The 21,326-nt window shown below is 42.2% G+C and overlaps 1 protein-coding gene across 5 annotated transcripts in view; it reads left to right on the forward strand.

Moving 5' to 3' along the window:
• The window catches only part of MPV17 (mitochondrial inner membrane protein MPV17), a 170,373-nt gene that overhangs the window by 114,372 nt on the left and 34,675 nt on the right, over window positions 1-21,326 (forward strand). For all 5 annotated transcript variants that reach the window (XM_029596331.1, XM_029596328.1, XM_029596329.1 and 2 more), the window contains exon 3: window positions 3,216-3,331. In XM_029596331.1, coding sequence (XP_029452191.1) covers window positions 3,216-3,331 — 116 coding nt within the window. The remainder of the gene's footprint in view (window positions 1-3,215; window positions 3,332-21,326) is intronic.

The raw sequence follows: 21,326 nt of genomic DNA on the forward strand, positions 1-21,326 counted from the left end.
GAGAAACAAGACTCTTCTCACCCTGAGAATCCAGGTACTGTGAGGGCAATAAATTTAAGACCAGAGACGGTAACGTTGGGGGCAATTTGGGATTTGGTAAATGGACTAACTGTTACTGTTAATCGACTGGAGGGGAAAATAGACTCAGTATCTTCAGATTTACAGCAAAAGTTTATGGGAGTACAAAGACAAACAAATGAAGTAGTAAATAGGATAGGGGAAGCTGAGAAGAAAATAAAGTCTTTACAAGACTTGAGTATAGTTATGGTAAAAGATCAGTTAGGCTGTTCCAGACGACTGGAAATAATGGAGAATAATATTAGACACCTAAATATAAGGGTAATGAATTTTCCTAGAATAGCAGGGGAAGTTCCCTTTGTTTCCTTTAAAAAGTTTATGGCAGAAGTCCTTGGTTTTTCCGATATGAATAATAATATGCTTGCTATAAATTCTTGCTTTTTTGCAAAAAGAACTTCTGCTCAAGCTTTGACCGTCCCAGCAAATCTTACGAGTTTCTTAGAAAATTCAGATATACAAATATTAGGCAGAGAAACTTTAATTGTTTCTTTTATTACATCAACAGATATCAGTAGCCTTATGAAATCTTATTTTCAAAAATTCCCCATTATATATTGTGGGCAGAACATAAAGATCTTTCCAGACCTAGCCCCAATTACAAGAACAAAGAGGCGTGAATTTCTAGATTTGAGGCAGAGAGTTACAGCTTTAGGTTTTTCCTTTTTGTTAAGGTACCCCTGCCGGTGTATAATTAGAAGGGGTACTGAGTCTTTTAGCTTCAGCCAGTCAGATCAGTTGCGACAATTTTTAGAATTGCGAGAACCACTTGCTTCATGCCCAGTTGAGCCCTAAATAGTGCAGGCGATAAATAAATGCCAGCTGTAAATGAGCTGTTTCATAATTTCAATTGTTTTTTCCTTTTCTTTTTCTCCTTTGTAATTGTCTTGCTGTCTCAGAAGTAATACTTGATATTCCTGGAGAAATGGTTACTAATTTTTCTATTTAATTTAAGTTACAAATCACATATTGTGCAATTATGTGTAGGTTTAAGGAGTATTGTCCTTGAAATTATTTTTATTCTCTTTTTTCTTGTTTGTAATTGCAGATATGTGTAATAAGATTGTGTTTTCAATTCAATTAAGATTGAATGTAATTGATTTACCAAATTGTAAATTGGAAAAATTATAAATAATTAAAAAAAAAAAAAAAAAAAAGAAAATTGCCACAATAGTAGTTACATTTACACGTGTAAATCCTTTTGAAAATTACCCCTATGTGCGTAAATGGCTTTTTAAAAATTGCTGTGATAGTATGTTACATTTACCCATGTAATTCCTTTGAAAATTACCTCCTAACGGCCGAATTTTCAAAAGGCCATGTGCGCGCCAAGCACATTTTGGAAACAGCCCAGACACGCACATATCTCCCGGTATGTGCAGACGTGTTGGGCCATCCAAAAGGGTTGGGCTGGGGGGACAGGGCACTGACCAATGAGGACAGTGGCCATTAGGCCCTGTCCCGGGGAAGCACGCGCTGGCAGCTGGCCGGAGTGCGGAAGTTACTTCTGCTCGGAAGGGGCAGTAAGTTATAAAACAAAAACATTTTAGCTAGCTGGTAGGGTTAGGGGTTGGAGAGGAGAGGTGAAAAGGTTGGAAGGGTAGTTAGAGGGATAGGGAAGTTCCCTCCCAGTCCCCTCTTTAATTGGAGTGGTCTGGGAAGAAACTGTGCATGTTCTAAAATTGGCGCGTCCATCTGTGCACATTTTTGAAAATTGATCCTTATGTGAGCAATAACTCCAAGTCTGCATTTAGTAACATAGTGAATGACGGCAGGTAAAGACCAAAATGGTTCATCCAGCCTGCCTAGCAAGTTTTTTAGGATAGTAGCATCTGCGCTCTGGGCAGACTACTCCCAAGCAAAGATGTAAACCTTTGGTGCAGTAGAAAAGTTATCCCATTTCTTTATTTTCATTCTCTAGCCAGCAGGGATCCTCTGTGTTTGTCCCACACCCTTTTGAATCCCATTATTGTTCTTGTCATCCCCCATAAGCAATAATTAGTTGTTCTGTAAGCAATAATTAGTTGATATAGAACAATACAGCACTGCAAAATCACAAAATGCTCTTATGTTTTCTATATTTTGCTGAAGAAAATTGGCAATAAACATTATCATTCTCTTCCTTGAGAACATTATTTGTAATCTTGTTGCCCCTGGGGAAGCAGGAGAGGCTGCAGACATTACCAAGCATTCAGATATTCCTCTGCTCTTCCTTTCTTTCTTCCTCATGGTCTTCCAGACTTATGAAAGGGGAAACTAGTGCTAAAATAAATAAAATCAAAGAGGGTTTTCTAGTCATAGTATTCCTGGTCTTCTGGGCCCTGTTGATTTCATGGAGAAAATTACTTTTTGTAGCAGCAGTAACTCTCCATTTTCCTGTTCTCTTTCTGGATGACAACACTACAGAAAATAATGTGATGAAAGAATGCATCTCAGATGAGCAGGATACAACGGATAATAACAGCTAAGGGAAAATAGTACCAGATTACATGATTGCTGGCTCAAGCACACATTAAAATTGTATTGCTCTGATCTGTAGAACTGTTCATATATTCCCTTTAAGAATTTGCAACACTCTTTATAAAAAAAAAAAGAAAGAAAAGAAAAAATGTGAGAGAAGTGGTGCACTTGATCACGCATTCCATGTCCAGGGCACATGGCCACAACTCTAGCATTAGCCACGTCTGTTAATCTCCATAGACAAGTAGCACCCTTCCTGTTACATTCCTTACATAGGCAATGACTGCCACTGCTCTACTATCAGAGCTTTCTCTTTTTTTTATTTTTATTTATTTATTGAATTTTCAACTAAAGAACAAGAAAATCTTGCCATTGGCAATTAAAGAGCATGATGTATAGTATACAACAAAAAAAATTAGAAATATCTTTCAAAAAGAAAAACATATATTAGAGAGCTTTCTCTTATACTTCATATAGGGGCAGTAACTGTCTCTGTCCTACTCTCAGCCCTAGATAGGCAATGGTAGGCCTGTCCTCTCTTATCAGCCCTCTCTTTTCAGTTACTATAGATAGTAACTGGGGGAAAGATTTTTCCCCCCCCATTCTTAATGCTATGTTAGTCTGTTGCTGTGAGGACCCTCCCTCTGCATTTAAATTCTACATATTTTGTTTTTATACAGGGACTCTGATGGGAATCGGTGACGTTATTTCACAACAGCTGATAGAACAGAAGGGTCTGAAAAACCACAACACTGTAAGGACAATGAAGATGATAGGCACTGGATTATGTTTCGTTGTAAGTTCATCATTTCATTGTAATGTGGAATCGTTCACAGCCAACTGCTTTTCTGTGAATCCCTCTCTACAATATTACATCTAGTAGGTTTCTCAGCAGGATTTTTGTATTTGAGAACTTTCCTTTTATCTGTATGAGGCATAATTTTCTGGTACCAAGATTTATTTATTTAGCATTTTTCTATACCGACTTTCCAATAACAAAATTATTGATCAATTCGGTTTACATTTTAAACAATAACAACAATGACAAGTAAATGTCTTACAATGAACAGGTCGAATTAACTTGGATTAAGATATAAGGGGGTAATAACATAATTAACATGAGCGGTGCCTAATATAGGCTAGAGGCTGGGTTTTAATGATAGACTGCCAAAGATAATAGACTGCCAAAGATCATGTGATTTCTAGAGAAGATCTATATAGTTCTCTAGCGTGTTACCACTGAGGGGATATTGGCAGGGATATTTCGCAGGTTGATGTTATGGGAAAGCTTGGTTAAATAACCAAGTCTTGAGTCTTTTTTTAAATGTAGTGGAGCATTGCAGTGATCTGAGCTCTGATGGGAAAGAGTTCCAGAGTTTAGGCCCAGCTGTGGAGAAAGCTCTTTTACTTAATGCTGATTTCATCGGTGGAATTTGAAGGTTGTTTTTGTAGGCTTGTCTCACTGGTCTGGAAGATGTGTGGAGTTGGAGAGGGAATGTGAGCTCGAGTGGTGCCAGGTTGTGTATTGCCTTGTGGGTTACTGAGAGCACTTTGAATAGTATTCTGAATTTGACGGGAAGCCAGTGTAGGCTTTTTAAGATGGGTGAGATGTGGTCTCTTTTGTTGGACTTGGTTAAGATCCTCGCTGCAGCGTTCTGCAGCATCTGTAGCGGTTTTATGGCGTTGGCAGGGAGACCCAGTAGAAGTGAGTTGCAGTAATCTATTTTCGTGAGAATGATTGCTTGTAGAACTAATCGGAAGTCTTTGAAATGTAGGAGTGGTCTCAGTCTTTTTAAGACTTGTAATTTGAAGAATCCATCCTTTACGATGTTATTTATGAGTGATCTATAATTCATTTGGTTATCAAGTATAACTCCTAGATTTCTGACTTGTGGAGTTATTGTTAATTGAGTTGACAAGATGGTACTTGGAAGTGTGTAGGTTCCGTTTTGGGAAATGAGGAGATATTCTGTTTTGTTTTGATTAAGGATCAAGTTGAGGTTAGTGAGTAAGTTGTTGATGGCTTGTTGGCAAGAGTTCCAGAAGTCCAGAGTTTTTTGGAGAGATTCAGTAATTGGAATCAGTATCTGAACATCGTCTGCATATAAGTAGTGGACGAGATTCAGGTTGATGAGGAGCTGGCAGAGTGGCAGAAGGTAAATATTGAATAAGGTTGGAGAGAGTGATGATCCTTGTGGGACTCCTAAGTTGCAGGTGACTGGTGGAGATTCTTCCTTGTTGATCTTGACCTTATACTGTCTGTTCTGTAGGAACGATTTGAACCAGTTGAGGGCCTCATCTCTGATGCCAATTTCTGCCAGGCGATCTATTAATGTGTTGTGATTGACCGTGTCAAAAGCTGCTGTTAGATCTAGGAGGATGAGAAGACACGGTTGTCTGTTTTCAAGTTTAAGTAATATAGAGTCCGTTAATGAGATTAGGAGGGTTTCGGTGCTTCGAGATTGGCGGAAACCGAACTGCGATGGGGAAAGAATTTTGTGGTCGTTTAGGTATTCTGTTAGTTGTTTGTTTGCAACTCGTTCCAAGATTTTTGCGATGAATGGTAGATTAGCTATTGGGCGAAAATTGGCTGGGTTTTCAGGAGAAAGATTAGGTTTTTTTATGAGTGGTTTTATGATTGCCATTTTTAGTGGGTCAGGTACAATCCCGTGAGAGAAGGAGCAATTTATGATTTGTGCGATGGGTTTGGATATGATTTTAGCACAAGAGATGAGGAGATTGGTGGGTATGGTATCCTGAGGGTGAGAAGAAGGTTTGAGCTTTTTTAGGATATTTTCGATCTCTAAGGATGAGGTCGGTTCGAACTCCTTAAGGCTAGCCTTTTGTGATGAGACTGCAGCTCGAGGTATTACTGGCGTAGTGTAATTATTATTGTTATTATTAATGGACTGAGTTAGTAGATTTGGTATCTTGTTTTTGAAGTAGGTTGCCAGTTCTTCTGCTTTGCTTGCTGCTTTATCATCTGGTATGGATGTTGGTAGGGGTTTAGTGAGGGATGAGACCAAAGAAAAAAGCGCTCTAGGGTCGAAAATGAAGTGGTGGATTTTTTGTGAGTAAAAGTCTCTTTTTGCTTGGAGGATGGATATTCTGTAATGGTGCATCATGGTTTTGAATGCTGTGATGTTGGTGTATGTTGGGTTTTTCCGCCAGTGTTGTTCTTTTTTTCTGAGATCCTGTTTTAAGGATTTTAGTTTTGGTGTGTACCAAGGTTTTCTGTTGTCCTTGTTTGCTTGAGGAGCTTTGGTAATAGTTGGGCATGTAGTATCGGCCACTTTTTTGGTAATGTTGTTCCAGGACAAAATGGCTGAGTCCGCGTTAGTAAGGTCCAGTTGGTTAAGTTCATCCGATAGTCTGTTGCTGAGAATTTCCTGGCTGCACATTTTTTTGAATTGGATTGTGTTATTCTGCTTTTCTGGGAGTGTAGGTAGGTTTATCTTTAGTGTTGTGTTGATCAGCTTATGGTCTGACCAGGGAACTGGAAGGCATGTAGGGTGAGAGGAAAGAGTAAGTTCCTGGTTAATGAAAATGAGGTCCAACGTATGACCAGCTTTGTGGGTGGGTTCCTTAATTATTTGTTTGAAACCCATGCAGTTTAGTGTGCTTAGGAGAGTTTCACAGCTGTGAGAATGGGGAGATACATCCACATGGAGGTTGAAGTCCCCCAATAGTATCGCTGGTGTGTCGGAGTTGATGTGTTTTACTATATTTTCAATCAAAGGTGATGGATCGGTTTCGAGGTATCCTGGGGTGGCGTATGTAAGCCCGATTTGAAGGTGAGAGGATTTAAATACGGCAAATTCTAGAGAATGTGAAGATATTGAAGTTTGTAGTGACATTCCTAGTGTTTTTTTTTGCTGCCAGAAGAAGACCTCCTCCTCGTTTTTTGAGTCTGGGGATTGAGAATATGTTGTACGAGTGAGTAGGGAGTTGGTTGATTGTAGCGATGTCTTCTGGTTTTAACCAGGTTTCAGTGATTGCAAATATGTCTGTGTTTGTTTCCAGCAGATAGTCATGAAGCAGGTGAGTTTTCTTAGTCAAAGACTGTGCGTTCAGCAGTGATAAGGTGAAAAGTGACAGTCCCAGTAGTTGGTTTAAAGGTGAGATGACAATAGGGATGAGTCTTTTTTGTAAAGAGTGTGGTAAGGCTTGTTTTTTTGCTGATGGTCTCTTGAGGTTGTGGATGATGGGGATGGATGAGATCGCCATGATTGGTTTCGTAACTGAGCGCTGGATGGTTGCTAGTTGAGTGAGCGCTGGATGGTTGCTAGTTGAGTGAGCGCTGTGTGTTGCTAGTTGAGTGAGCGCTGGATGGTTGCTAGTTGAGTGAGCGCTGGGTGTTGCTAGTTGAGTGAGCGCTGGATGGCTGCTAGTTGAATGAGCGCTGGATGGTTGCTAGTTGAGTGAGCGCTGGGTGTTGCTAGTTGAGTGAGCGCTGGATGGCTGCTAGTTGAATGAGCGCTGGATGGTTGCTAGTTGAGTGAGCGCTGGGTGTTGCTAGTTGAGTGAGCGCTGGATGGTAAAGTGCAGACTGGGCACTGGGTGAGATCTGGATGGCTGCTTACTAAATGAGCGCTGCCATGGCTCACCGAGATGAGTCGGAGTAAGAAAGAGTTACTGGACTTCTTTGGATAGATTTGGTTTAGGGGCCTCACAGTGCAGGCACAGGTGCTGCTGTTCTAAGGCGTGTTAGAGATATTAGTCTTTTGCCTGGGAGAAATAGAGGCTGACTGCTATAGGGATAGGCCCTGGGGCACTCCAAGGGGCTACACTAAGGGGCACGCCCCTTTGTTGCGCTCCTGCGGCGCGCGGCGCGCGGCGCTGGGCTGGAAATGATTTAAAACCCCTCAAGGGCTGGCTCCTATTGGAGGAGCTGTGTCGGTGGGCGGGACGTTTGTTCGCTCACCTCGGGGCCTCGCGAGAGGCTTGTCCCTGGTCCACCTCCCCTGGCCCCGATGGGCCTACGCCGATCGCGCGGGGAGGGCCGACCCGGATCGAGGGGGCAGTGCAGGGCGGCGGCGCCGGAGAGAAAGGATCGCCTGCAGTCGTTTTCGGCCCTTTAAAGGGCTCTGGGGAGGCGTCGGGGCTTCCGGGGAGGGCTTAGCTGTGCCCTTCCAAATGCGGCTGCTTTTTTTTGTTTTTTAAATTCGCCGCGTTTTTGCAGCTGTTATTTCCTCACCTCGGGGCCTCGCGAGAGGCTTGTCCCTGGTCCACCTCCCCTGGCCCCGATGGGCCTACGCCGATCGCGCGGGGAGGGCCGGCCCGGATCGAGGGGGGCAGTGCAGGGCGGCGGCGCCGGAGAGAAAGGATCGCCTGCAGTCGTTTTCGGCCCTTTAAAGGGCTCTGGGGAGGCGTCTGGGCTTCCGGGGAGGGCTTAGCTGTGCCCTTCCAAATGCGGCTGCTTTTTTTGTTTTTTAAATTCGCCGCGTTTTTGCAGCTGTTATTTCCTCACCTCGGGGCCTCGCGAGAGGCTTGTCCCTGGTCCACCTCCCCTGGCCCCGATGGGCCTACGCCGATCGCGCGGGGAGGGCCGACCCGGATCGAGGGGGCAGTGCAGGGCGGCGGCGCCGGAGAGAAAGGATCGCCTGCAGTCGTTTTCGGCCCTTTAAAGGGCTCTGGGGAGGCGTCGGGGCTTCCGGGGAGGGCTTAGCTGTGCCCTTCCAAATGCGGCTGCTTTTTTTGTTTTTTAAATTCGCCGCGTTTTTGCAGCTGTTATTTCCTCACCTCGGGGCCTCGCGAGAGGCTTGTCCCTGGTCCACCTCCCCTGGCCCCGATGGGCCTACGCCGATCGCGCGGGGAGGGCCGACCCGGATCGAGGAGGCAGGGCGGTGGCGCCGGAGAGAAAGGTGAGTAATTCTCAGTACTATATGATAAAGGTTTGCATATTCACAGCAGCCAACCTGACCATGTTAAAGTAATACAACTTCATGGAGTAGTTTCAGTGTTTCTTCATGGACATGCAAGATAAAGTCAGCCACACAAGTGGCTGATGTCATCCTGATGGTGCCAGGATAGAAAAGCTCTCTCAGAACTCAGAAAACTGCTTTCCTGTGCAGGCATCCCTTCATGCAAGTCCCCTTAGCCTTTTTCATCTGTTCATGTGAATGGCTGTATATTTGAAATCTTCTCAAAGACATTCATTGGATGTTTTTTTATTCTTTTTTTTTTCTGCAAATATCCTTTAAAAAAATGTATTTCCTTTGTCTCTTTTTTTTTAAATTTTTTTGAGAAAATTGAGTTTGATTTAGTCTCTTATTTTTGCTGGACTTCAAACTGTCCCTTTTGTGACACAGAGATGTCTCTCACATATGGTGATAACTGCTGTGTAAAGTGTTTAGGCCCTCTCATGATGTGCCAAACTGCACTGCCTGCACTTATATGTCCCTGAGGGCCAGAAGATATAAAAATCTCTTCCTGAAAATTTCATGGAATCATCTCATCCATCTACCGTATGAAGCAAGAGGAAACTTTCAAAGTTGAGTGACCTTTATCTAAACTGAAAAAGACAGAATCCTCTCATTCTCAGTTCCATAAGTCGATATACCCACTGTACAGGCATCATTCCCCCTTCAAAACGTATTTGAAGTGTTTATAAATATACTGAAATGATCTATTTCTTTAACAAATCAAAGTGTTGAACATTCTTTGGGAAAAGGAGGGGGAATTAAAATCTAGTAATTTTTGTATGTTAAGTACATGAGAGAGACTCATGAGCATGTGTTCCTGGTTTCTTCTCATAAAGGGTTTAAAATTTTATCTCAAATGTAGTGTCCCTCAGTCTAAAAAATACATGTTACATTGTGACTCCCAGGTTACTTGACAGTCTCTTCTTGTAAAGAAACAGTTTAATAAGGATTTCCACTGTTGGCATAAAGTGAGTTGAAAACCTTTGGGTCTTGATGAGGCATTATTGAATATAGAGCTAATATTTGAGTAGGCAATTATGACAGGCATTGAAGCCAGTGATTGCCAAAAGATCTGGATGCTTGTCTAGTGTTGGGTGAATGCATGCACCTTTTGATTGTATTCCTAACTGCGGTAAGATACTTTTTAGCCCTAGCAAAGTGCTAAAAAATGAATTTGATAAACAAGTAGGAAGGCTTTGCCTTGTTTAATCTGGTTTCTCCAAGGACAAGCAGGATAGTAGTCCTCACACATGAGTGACATCATCAGATGGATCCCGAAACAGAAAACTGATGTCAAAGTTTCTAGATGAACCGTCTGTACCGTCGAGATCGCCATTGTCTATCTCCTCCGGGCTGAGGATGCCGGGTTTGACGTCTTTGACTTCGGCACCGGGGAAGGACTGGGTCGAGCATCGAAAGAAGTCTATGAAGCGTCGATACCAGTCTCCATCGGTGCATGGGGACGCACTGGTATTTGCTACAATAAGAACATAAGAAATTGCCATGCTGGGTCAGACCAAAGGTCCATCAAGCCCAGCATCCTGTTTCCAACAGAGGCCAAACCAGGCCACAAGAACCTGGCAATTACCCAAACACCAAGAAGATCCCATGCTACTGATGCAATTAATAGCAGTGGCTATTCCCTAAGTAAACTTGATTAATAGCAGTTAATGGACTTCTCCTCAAGAACTTATCCAAACCTTTTTTGAACCCAGCCTCACTAACTGCACTAACCACATCTTCTGGCAACAAATTCCAGAGCTTAATTGTGCGTTGTCCCCTAGTCCTTCTATTATCTGAAAGTATAAATAACCGATTGACATCTCCTCATTCAAGACCTCTCATGATCTTAAAGACCTCTATCATATACCCCCTCAGCCGTCTCTTCTCCAAAGTGAACAGGCCTGACTTCTTCAGCCTTTCCTCATAGGGGAGCTGTTCCATCCCCTTTATCCTTTTGATTGCCCTTCTCTGTACCTTCTCCATCGCAAGTATATCTTTTTTAAGATGTGGTGACCAGAATTGTACACAGTATTCAAGGTGCGGTCTCACCATGGAGCGATACAGAGGCATTATGACATTTTCTATTTTATTAACCATTCCCTTCCTAATAATTCCTAACATTCTATTTGCTTTTTTGACTGCTGCAGCACACTAAGCTGACTATTTTAAAGTATTATCCACTATGATGCCTAGATCTTTTTCCTTGGTGGTAGTTCCTAATATAGAACCTAACATCGTGTAACTACTGCAAGGTTTATTTTTTCCTGTATGCAACACCTTGCACTTGTCCACATTAAATTTCATTTGCCATTTGGATGCCCAGTTTCCAGTCTTGCAAGGTCCTCCTGTAATGTATCACAATCCGTTTGTGATTTAACTACTCTGAATAATTTTGTATCGTCCGCAAATTTGATAACCTCACTCGTCGTATTCCATATATATATATTGAAAAGCACCGGTCCAAGTACATATCCCTGAGCCACTCCACTGTTTACCCTTTTCCACCGAGAAAACTGACCATTTAATCCTACTCTCTGTTTCCTGTTTTTTAACTAGTTGGTAATCCACGAAAGGATATCGCCTCCTATTCCATGACTTTTTAGTTTTCTTAGAAGCCTCTCATGAGGGACTTTGTCAAACGCCTTCTGAAAATCAAAATACACTACATCTACCGCTTCACCTTTATCCACGTTTAATAACCCCTTCAAAAAAATGAAGCAGATTTGTTAGGCAAGACTTCTCTTGGGTAAATCCATGTTGACTGTGTTCCATTAAATCATGCCTTTCTATATGCTCTACGATTTTGATCTTGAGAATAGTTTCCACTTTTTTTCCCGGCACTGAATCTGGCCTACTACATCTTCCCGGTTCACAGTGATTTGGTTCAGTTCGTCTGACTCATCACCCTTGAAAACTATCTCTGGAACTGGTATCTCCCCAACATTCTCATTAGTAAACACGGAATCAAATAATTAATTTAGTCTTTCTGCAATAACCTTATCTTCCCTAAGAGCCCCTTTAAACCGTTCTGTCATCTAATGGTCCAACTGACTCCCTCACAGGTTTCTTGCTTCGGATATATTTTTAAAAGTTTTTACTATGTGTTTTTGCCTCTATGGCCAACTTCATTTCAAATTCTCTCTTCCCCTGTCTTATCAATGTTTTACACTTAACTTCCAATCCACAGGGAGTGCAAAGAAGCTGTAGGTCCAACAGTTTTATCATCAAAAAGTTTATTTGATCTTTCAAGTAGGCAACTCCTATTTTCCAAAACTACACAGGTAAATGGCTTGTTCAGGGTCCCCCGACACGGACCCCGTGTTTCGCCCAAAGGCTGCGTCGGGAGGGACAATATATGAATTTTGCAAAGGCTTAAAGTGAGCCTTGCCGATTTAGCTGTGTGAATCCCCAGCTCACTTTAAGCCTTTGTAAAATTCATATATTGTCCCTCCCGACGCAGCCTTCGGGCGAAACACGGGGTCCGTGTCGGGGGACCCTGAACAAGCCATTTACCTGTGAGTTTTGGAAAATAGGAGTTGCCTACTTGAAAGTTCAAATAAACTTTTTGATGATAAAACTGTTGGACCTACAGCTTCTTTGCACTCCCTGTGGATTGGATATTATATTTGGAGTGCTGTTTTGCTCCTCCTTTATATTTGGATATCTCCGGTTACACTTAACTTGGCAATGCTTATGTTTTTTCCTATTTTCTTCAGTTGGATCCTTCTTCCAATTTTTGAAGGATGTTTTTTTGGCTAAAATAGCCTCTTTCACCTCACCTTTTAACCATGACTAATTGTTTTGCCTTCCTTCCACCTTTCTTAATGCGTGGAATACATTTATTTGTTTATTTATTTATTTTTTGTTTTTTATATACCGATCTTCTTGCATTGGATGCAAATCAAACCGGTTTACAGTGAAACATTAGAACTTGCCTAAGAGCATTACATAGAACGAAGAACATAGAATATAGAGCAAAATAAAATGCTTGTGAGCATTACATAGAACGAGGAATATATAAAAAACTTTTGGTAACATGGTGTTAAAAATAAACTTTTTATACAAGGTTAATGCAAAAAAACCATCAACTTTAAATGAAAACAGTCGGATAATTGCCTCAATTGAGAGAGAGTGCCGGGGGAGGAGGTCGGGGGCGGGCGCGGGGATGGGAGCATAGGATAAGGGGAACAGTGGATCAGAGAGGTAGAGTATAGGGGAGGGTTTAAGTGTGGATTAATAACATAAAGAGCAAAAACATGGTTGTAGAGGGGAGTGACTGTAAGCCCTCAAGGAAACGCTAGGCTAAATAGCCATGTTTTCAGTTTTTTCTTGAATGAAATCAGGCAGGGGTCTTGTCTGAGTTCTGGTGGGAGTGTGTTCCAGTGGGTAGGACCTGCGGTGGCTAGTGCCCTGTTCCTTAGCGAAGTTTTGGCTTGAGGGATAAAAAGGGTGCCTTGGTAATACATATGGACTGCGCCTCTAGGATTGTATTTTTAAACAATGTCTGTGCCTGTTGAACACTTTTAATTTTTTCGGCTGCACCTTTCAGTTTTTTCTAACTATTTTCCTCATTTTATCAAAATTTCCCTTTTGAAAGTTTAGTGTTAGAGCTGTAGATTTACTTATTGTCCCTCTTCCAGTTATTAGTTTAAATTTGATCATGCTATGATCACTATTGCCAAGTGGCCCCACCACCGTTACCTCTCTCATCAAATTCTGCATTCCACTAAGAATTAAATCTAAAATAGCTCCCTCTCTTGTTAGTTCCTGAACATATTGCTCCAAGAAGCAGTCATTTATTACATCCAGGAACTTTGTCTCTAGCAAGTCCTGATGTTACATTTACCCAGTCAATATTGGGGTAATTAAAATCTCCCATTATTATTGCACTCCCAAATTGGTTAGCTTCCCTGATTTCTCTTAGCATTTCATCATCTGAGTGACCACTTTGTCCAGGTGGACGGTAATATACTCCTATCACTATACTCTTACCCAACACACATGGGATTTCTACCCATATAGATTCTACTGTGCATTTAGTCTCTTGTATGATCTTTATCCTGTTGGACTCTATAACCTCCTGGACATAAAGTGCCACACCCCCACCAAGTTGATCCTCCCTATCATTGCGATATAATTTGTACCCTAATATAGCACTGTCCCATTGTTTATCCTCCTTCCACCAAGTCTCTGTGATGCCAATTATGTCAATCTCATCATTTGCTGCTATACACTCTAACTCTCCCATCTTACTTCTTAGACTTCTGGCATTTGTATACAGACATTTCAAAGTGTGTTTTTTGTTTGTATTAACAACCTGCTTTTCAGTTGTTAGGGATAATTTGGAAATCATTAGCTTTGGTGACTTTTACATATAGGCAGATGGGCAACATTTGCTTTTATTGGAACCTCTCTGTTGGGATGCCCTAGCTCTCCTGTTTCATTAGTATCCTTCAAGGATACGTTTCTCTGAACCATGCACTGCTGGTTCTAGTTTCAAAAAGGAGATAGAGCAGCTTTTTAAAGTTAATGCCAGCAGCTTGGTTCCACTCTGGTTAAGGTGGAGCTCTTCCTTTTGGAAAAGTCTCCCCTTTCCCCAAACCTTTCCCCAGTTCCTTACAAAACTGAATCCCTCTTCCCTGCACCATTGTCTAATCCATGCATTGAAACTCTGGAGCTCTGCTTGCCTCTGGGGATCTGCACGTGGAACAGGAAGCATTTCAGAGAATGCCACCGTGGAGGTTCTGGATTTCAGCTTTCTCCCTAAAATCCTAAATTTGGTTTCCACAACCTCTCTCCCACATTTCATATGTCATTGGTGCCCACATGTACCACTACAGCCGGCTCCTCCCCAGCACTGTCTATAATCCTATAACGCGTGAGGCCTGCCATCTTCGCACCAGGCAGGCAAGTTACCAGGCGGTCCTCTTGTCCACCAGCTACCCTGCAATCTACATTTCTAATAATTGAATCACCAACTATGATGGCCGGCCTAACCCTTCCCTCCTGGGCATATTAGCCCTGGGAGACTTGTCCTCAGTGTGAGAGGACAATACATCACCTGGAGAGCAGGTCCTTGCTACAGGATCACTTCCTGGTACACCAGGGTGATGTTCTCCTACTGGGAGACCTTTCTGATCGAAGGCACCACTGGGGCTGCCAGACTGGATTTGGGACTTGGGTACTATGTCCCTGAAGGTCTCATCAATGAACCTCTCTGTCTGCCTCAGCTCCTCCAAGTCTGCTACTCTCGCCTCCAGAGATCGGACTCGTTCCGTGAGAGCCAGGAGCTCTTTGCACAGAGTTCACACACACAGTCTTTCACCGGCGGGTAAAAAATCATACATGTGACACTCAATGCAAAAGACTGGAAAGCCCCCCTCTTGCTGCTGGACTGCTGCCTTCATCTTAGTTTTATTGAGTTCCTAGTTAAGTTTAGGATACTAAGGGAGTTGGAATTAGAGTACTTTAAATTTACAGGTGAATTTACTAAATAATCAGCTAGTGTCCTACAAGGGGATGATTAAACTTTCAATAAGGGCTGGTACAATAGTATGGTTTAGATAAGACCCTGACTGATTTTTAATGAGAAAGTGTCTCTTGCCTAAAAATCAAGGGTTGAGTGGGTGGGAAAGACAGACACTAGAATTAACTGTCTCTGGCATGCTTTTTACCTCAGACACACACAAACTCTAAAGAATATATCTCTCTATTTCACCTTTCACCAAACTATCTAAGATTTCCCAAAGCTATACTTGCCAATCCTCTTTAACCACCATTAAATTGATCTTCACTCAGTTAATTGAAGGGTTTGAGATTTGTGCGCCATTAGGTCCTCTTCTACTGCAAAGGGTGTGGGGCCTCTGGAAGCTGGGGCTGTGAATTCAATCCCTGGATCGCTTGCGGTGACCTCTGGACTCATCTATCAGGGGATGCAGTATGCAGATGAGCCTTCCAGTCCTCTTCTACTATATCGCTCCATGGTGAGATCGCACCTTGAATACTGTGTACAATTCTGGTCGCCACATCTCAAAAAAGATATAGTCATGATGGAGAAGGTACAGTGAAGGGCGACCAAAATGATAAAGGGAATGGAACTGCTCCCCTATGAGGAAAGACTAAAAAGGTTAGGACTTTTCAGCTTGGAAAAAAGATGGCTGAGGGGGGTTATGATAGAGGTATTTAAAATCATGAGAGGTCTAAAACAGGTAGATGTGAATCGGTTATTTACTCTTTCAGATAATAGACTAGTGGGCACTTCATGAAGTTAGCATGTGGCACATTTAAAACTAATTGGAAAAAGTTCTTTTTCATTCAATGCATAATTAAACTCTGGAGTTTGTTGCCAGAGGATGTGGTTAGTAGAGTTAGTGTAGCTGTGTTTAAAAAAGGATTGGATAAGTTCTTGGAGGAGAAGTTCATTACCTGTTATTAATTAAGCTGACTTAGAAAATAGCCACTGCTATTACTAGCAACAGTAACATGGAATAGCCTTAGTTTTTGGGAATTTGCCAGGTTCTTATGGCCTGGATTGGCCACTGTTGGAAAACAGGATGCTGGGCTTGATGGACCCTTGGTCTGACCCAGTATGGCATGTTCTTATAAAGGGTGTGGGGCCTCTGGAAGCTGGAGCTGTGGAATTCAATCCCTTGATCGCTTGCGGTGACCTCTGGACTCCTCTCTCAGGGGATGCAGTATGCAGATGAGCCGTCCGGTCCTCTTCTACTGCAAAGGGTGCGGGGCCTCTGGAAGCTGGGGCTGTGGAATTCAATCCCTGGATCGCTTGTGGTGACCTCTGGACTCCTCTGTGGGGATGCTGGGAGCAGTATGCAGATGAGCCTTCCGATCCTTTTGTACTGCAAAACTCCTCCATCGATGCCCAGGGTCTGCGATGGTCTTCACCGGTCCTAGTGCCAGTCGCCGATCCCCCTTCAGGATCTGAGGAAGATCTGGCCACCCCTTGCTTCTTCCCAATCGGTGTTGGTATCTGCAACATTTGAGGAAGAGTTGGAGCGTCGAGTCCAGCTAGCGAGCGGGTGCTATAGGGCTTCGGTCCCGTGGCACCGACGGCACCGGAGCCAGTATTGCCCATCTTTGTACCGCTGCTGGAGAAACTGTGTGCTCATCGGTGCCTTACAAACCTAGCAGGATGGTACCAGTGTCCTGGGCACCAAGCCCTCCCACTACCAGTACAGTGGTCATCACCGGTTCCGAGGAGTAAGAAGTTTTGCTGAGGCCGGCAGAGTCGCCGAGGCCTATAGTCCCCCGTCCAGTTCCATCGGTACCTGCACCTCTGGTCATAGGCCATGCACCTATGGCCCCATAGGTGCATGGCCTATGGCCCCACCTCTGGCCATAGGCCATGCACCTATGGCCCTCGACTTGAGTGCCAAAGCAGTCCTCCTAAATGGGCAAGTTTGTGGGCTTGATAAAGATCAACAGAAATTTGGTCGACAAGTATGGTTAGCCTCTCGGCTCCTGATAGCTAAGCATTGGAAAAGTAAACATTTGCCCACGGTGGAGGAAGGCCTCACCCTACTAAGACAACACAAGCGACTGGATTATCTAACTGCAGTACGTCACAATTTGATACCTTCTTTCCGAAAGACTTGGAGTTACCTCCGAATAATTTAGGAAATCAACTTAGGAAATCAGTTTGAATAGTGTCCTGCAGGTGGGCAGATACCCTTCACATTCTCACTATTTTCAGCACCCCTATTCTCAATTTTCTCAAGGCATATTTCCATATTACAATTGGATCATCATTAATTGGACCCCTATTACAATACTGTGGCCTAATACCACCTTACCCCAGTTAGATTCCATTCTAATGGTATTCCTACCGATTATACGGACAGTATGAAGGACAGTATGGAGTCGTCATCTAGATATTTAAAACAGTATATTGACGTATATAACTTTATTTCAAAGAATGGTTAACTGATCCCAGGAAAAGGGGAAGGAGGGGGGGGAAGGGGGTTAAACATCAGAACATACTCCTAATTTTTTGGTGTAGTAACCACTGTGTTAATAATAATGAAGCGAAACACAATGTTAGAATTTATTGGTTTATTGTTCTTACATACTTGTCACAGACTGGTTTTCCACTTGTCATGTTCTGTTTAAACACAATAAAATATAAAAAACAAAAAAAAGGAAATATAAACTTTGTAACAAATGTGAAATGTGATATGTAAAAGATCTGAATCAATAAGAACACCTAAGGTTTTTTTTTTTTTGTTTGCCAGCCATAATGGAGGAGGGAGCTGAGTAATATCCTGTCTTCTGGAAAACCAGATTACTTCAGATTTATCAGGATTGGCCTTAAATTTAGAGGATATTAGCCAGTTGTTCACTTCTGACAAGCAGTCATGGATTGTAGTAAGAGAAAAAGATGTGTTTTGATCGTAATAAGCTAAGATTTGTATGTCACCTGTATAAGAATCACTAGAAAATCCCATACATTGAATTAAGGTGACTAAGGGTGCAAGAAAAATATGAAAAAGAATAGGCGAGAGAACAGACCCTTATGGAACATTAGCTGTGGTGTTCCATAAAACTAGGAGACAACGAAGAATTCCAAGAAACAGAATAAGATCTAGACATCAAAAAAGATTTGAACCATCTTAATGATTGAGCACAAAGGCCAGTATCAAATAAACAATCAAGCAACAGTTGATGGTTGAGACCATCAAAAGCAAAAGTCTTGTCTAGACAAATTAGTAAAGTTGTTTAGTTAATTGATTTTGTTTATTAATTTTATTTAACCACACCCTCCAAAGTTCATGGCAGTATACAATAACACAAAATAAAAAACATTACAAGAAACATAAAATATTATGCAGACAAATAATCATACATAAACTGCCCTTTGGACGTCAGCAGGATTCATTTGCTTCGGGATCATTTGTTCTAAGCAGCATATTATATCAAACCTGATGGGTAACTGGGAGGAAGCCTAAACTGCTGATGTAAAAGCTTCTTTGAATAAGAATATTTGTAATGCTTTTTTGACTGCCTTTGATTCTTTTATACTGTGAAGAGATAGAGGGGAGGAGTTCCATAGAACTGACCAGATATGGAAAATGCACTTTCACGAGTCTCTGTTAGGCACGCGACGTGAGGAGAAGGAATTGCTAAGAGATTTTGGCTCAGTGGACGGAGGGTACGAGTAGGAGTATAAAGTCTCAGTATAGAAATAATCCAGGGAGAGGCCACATTGTTTAAAAGATTGTGTATAGTTCCTGCCAGTTTGTATTGCATATGCCAATATATTGGAGTGATGGCAGTAACAGAGTTATGTGATCATGAATATTAGTGTCAGTAAGCATGCGAGTGGCTGTATTTTGGATAATTTAGAGGGGCCATATTATATTCTGTAGCAAGCCAGAGTACAGAGAATTGCAGTAGTCCAGGCCCATAAGTATTAATAATTGAAAGACTTCTAAGTCAGTAGGTCCAAGGGGTGATTTGAGATGACATAAAAAATCACCATTTAGCAAAGGAGGTTTGTATTAATGATTTTACTTGCTGTTGCATAGAAAGCATAGGGTCAAATATAGGGACTTTTTGGGATAATTGAATAGTATGTCCTTCAAATAAGAATGAAGATGGAATTGTGTAGATTGTGCTTTTCTTTAATTAAAAATTAAAATGTTCTTTAAAGTTGAGTTGCTTTTAGTTTAGGCAATAATCCTATAATTAAAGCTCTGCTAATAGGTTTTGGGTAATACTTTTTTTATTGGACTAACAATACATTTGTGACTCAGTTTCCAGTATTATCCTCCCTTCATCAGGCCAAGAGAATGAGTTGAAGATAATGTAACATGTTGCCCAAATATACATGCAGGCAGTTAATGTCACCTAATTTTCATATACAAAATTGGATAATGAGCCTCCTTACTTAAGAACATAAGACTTGCCATACTGGGTCAGACAAAAGTCCATCAAGTCCAGTATCCTGTTTCTAACAGTGGCCAAGCCAGGTCACAAGTACCTGGCCGGATCCCAAGGGGTAGATAGATTCCAGGCTACTTATCCCAAGAATAAGCAGTGGATTTCTGCAACTCTGTTATGATTGTGAGGTGTTGGAGTGGATTCTTGGGTACTGCAGTGATGGCCACTCCCACGGGGAGGGCTAGACTCTTTGCACACAACACAGAGAAGATAGTTTTATTGTACAGTAGGGTGGCACTGCCCGGAAAGCGGACAGCAGTGGTAGATAGCTCCAGCAGTTGAAGTCCAGGGATCCTCGGCTGAGAGGACCCATCTCACTCTGTAATAGGTGGAGAACAGGAACAAGTCCCGGATGTAGAGTGCTGAAGCTGTAGAGGAGATAGACTGGTATGTTAGTACTCACTGAAGCAGAAGCTGTATCTTGAGAGTCCTGGCAGGCAGAAGTTGTATAGAGAGCAGGCCCTTGAGGAGCGAGTACCTGGGATCCCAGGATAGGCACCTGAAAGAAAGTAGAAGGACCCCCGAGGAGCGGGTACCCAAGTTAGTAGAATTACCCCGAAGGCCAAAGAGAGCTTCCTGCAGCAGCTCGGAAGCTGGCAGAGCAGCTTAGACCGGAGCAATTCCAATCCTTGCTAACTCTGTTTGTTAGCAAATGAAGGGCAGCTTAAATACCAGGATGTGCTGACGTCACTCGGAGTGGATGCCCGCGAGGTTCCCGCCATGACGTAGATAAAGACATGGGTGTCGTACACACGCGCACCCTAGGAGGCTCTCAAGAAAAACATGTCGAACGCCGTTGCCGTTCCGATCTGGGGACGCCAGGGAGAGTGGCATGAAGACGAGGCCGCAGCCATCTTCCCAAGGCTTGAGAGAGAAGGAAGAAAGGTGAGGCACAAAGGTCGAAGCCATCTGAGACCGGATGCAACAAACTCTACCTTAATGGAATTTTCCTCTAGGAATTTGTCCAAACCTTTTTTAAATGCAGCTATACTAATAGCTTTCACCACATCCTCTGGCAACAAATTCCAGAGTTTAATTATGCGTTGAGTAAAAAAATATTTTCTCTTATTACTTTTAAATGTTTTACCCAGTAATCTCATTGTGTCCCCCATGGTCTTTGTACTTTTCAAAAAAGTAAACAGTTGATTTATATTCACTCATTCCATTCCACTCATTATTTTATAGACCTCTATCATATCTCCCCTCTGCCACCTCTTCTCCAAGCTGAAGAGTCCTAGCCTCTTTAGCCTTTCTTCATAGGGGAATTATTCCATCCCATTTATCAGTTTGGTCACCTTTCTCTGTACCTTCCTAATTCTGCTATATTTTTCATGAGATGTGGTGACCAGAACTGCACACAACTACTCAAGATGAGGTTGCAGCATGGAGCATTACAGAGGCATTATGATATTCTGATTTTGTTCTCCATTCCTTTCCTAATAATTCCTAGCATTTTGTTTGCTTTCTTGGCTGCTGCTGCACATTGAGCAGAACATTTCAATGTATTTTCAACAATGCCTAGATCTTTTTCCTTAGTGGTGACTCCTAATGTGGAAACTTGCATTATGTAGCTATAATTTGGGTTATTTTTTCCTAAGTGCATCACTTTGAACTTGTCTACATTACATTTCATTTGCCATTTGCATGCCCAGTCTCCCAGTTTTGCAATGTCCTCTTGCAGTTTTTGTGATTTAAAAACTTTGAATAATTTTGTGTCATCTGCAGATTTGATCACCTCACTTATTTCCATTTCCAGGTTGTTTATAAATATATTAAAAAGTGGTCCCAGAAAAGATCTTGAGGCACTCCACTATTCACCTTTTTCCATTGGAAAATGTACCTTTTAGCCCTACTCTCTGTTTTCTTTCTTTTAACCAGTTAGCAATCCAAAATAGAACATTGCCACCG

Source organism: Rhinatrema bivittatum, chromosome 3, assembly GCF_901001135.1.
Source record: "Rhinatrema bivittatum chromosome 3, aRhiBiv1.1, whole genome shotgun sequence".
Lineage (NCBI taxonomy): Eukaryota > Metazoa > Chordata > Amphibia > Gymnophiona > Rhinatrematidae > Rhinatrema > Rhinatrema bivittatum.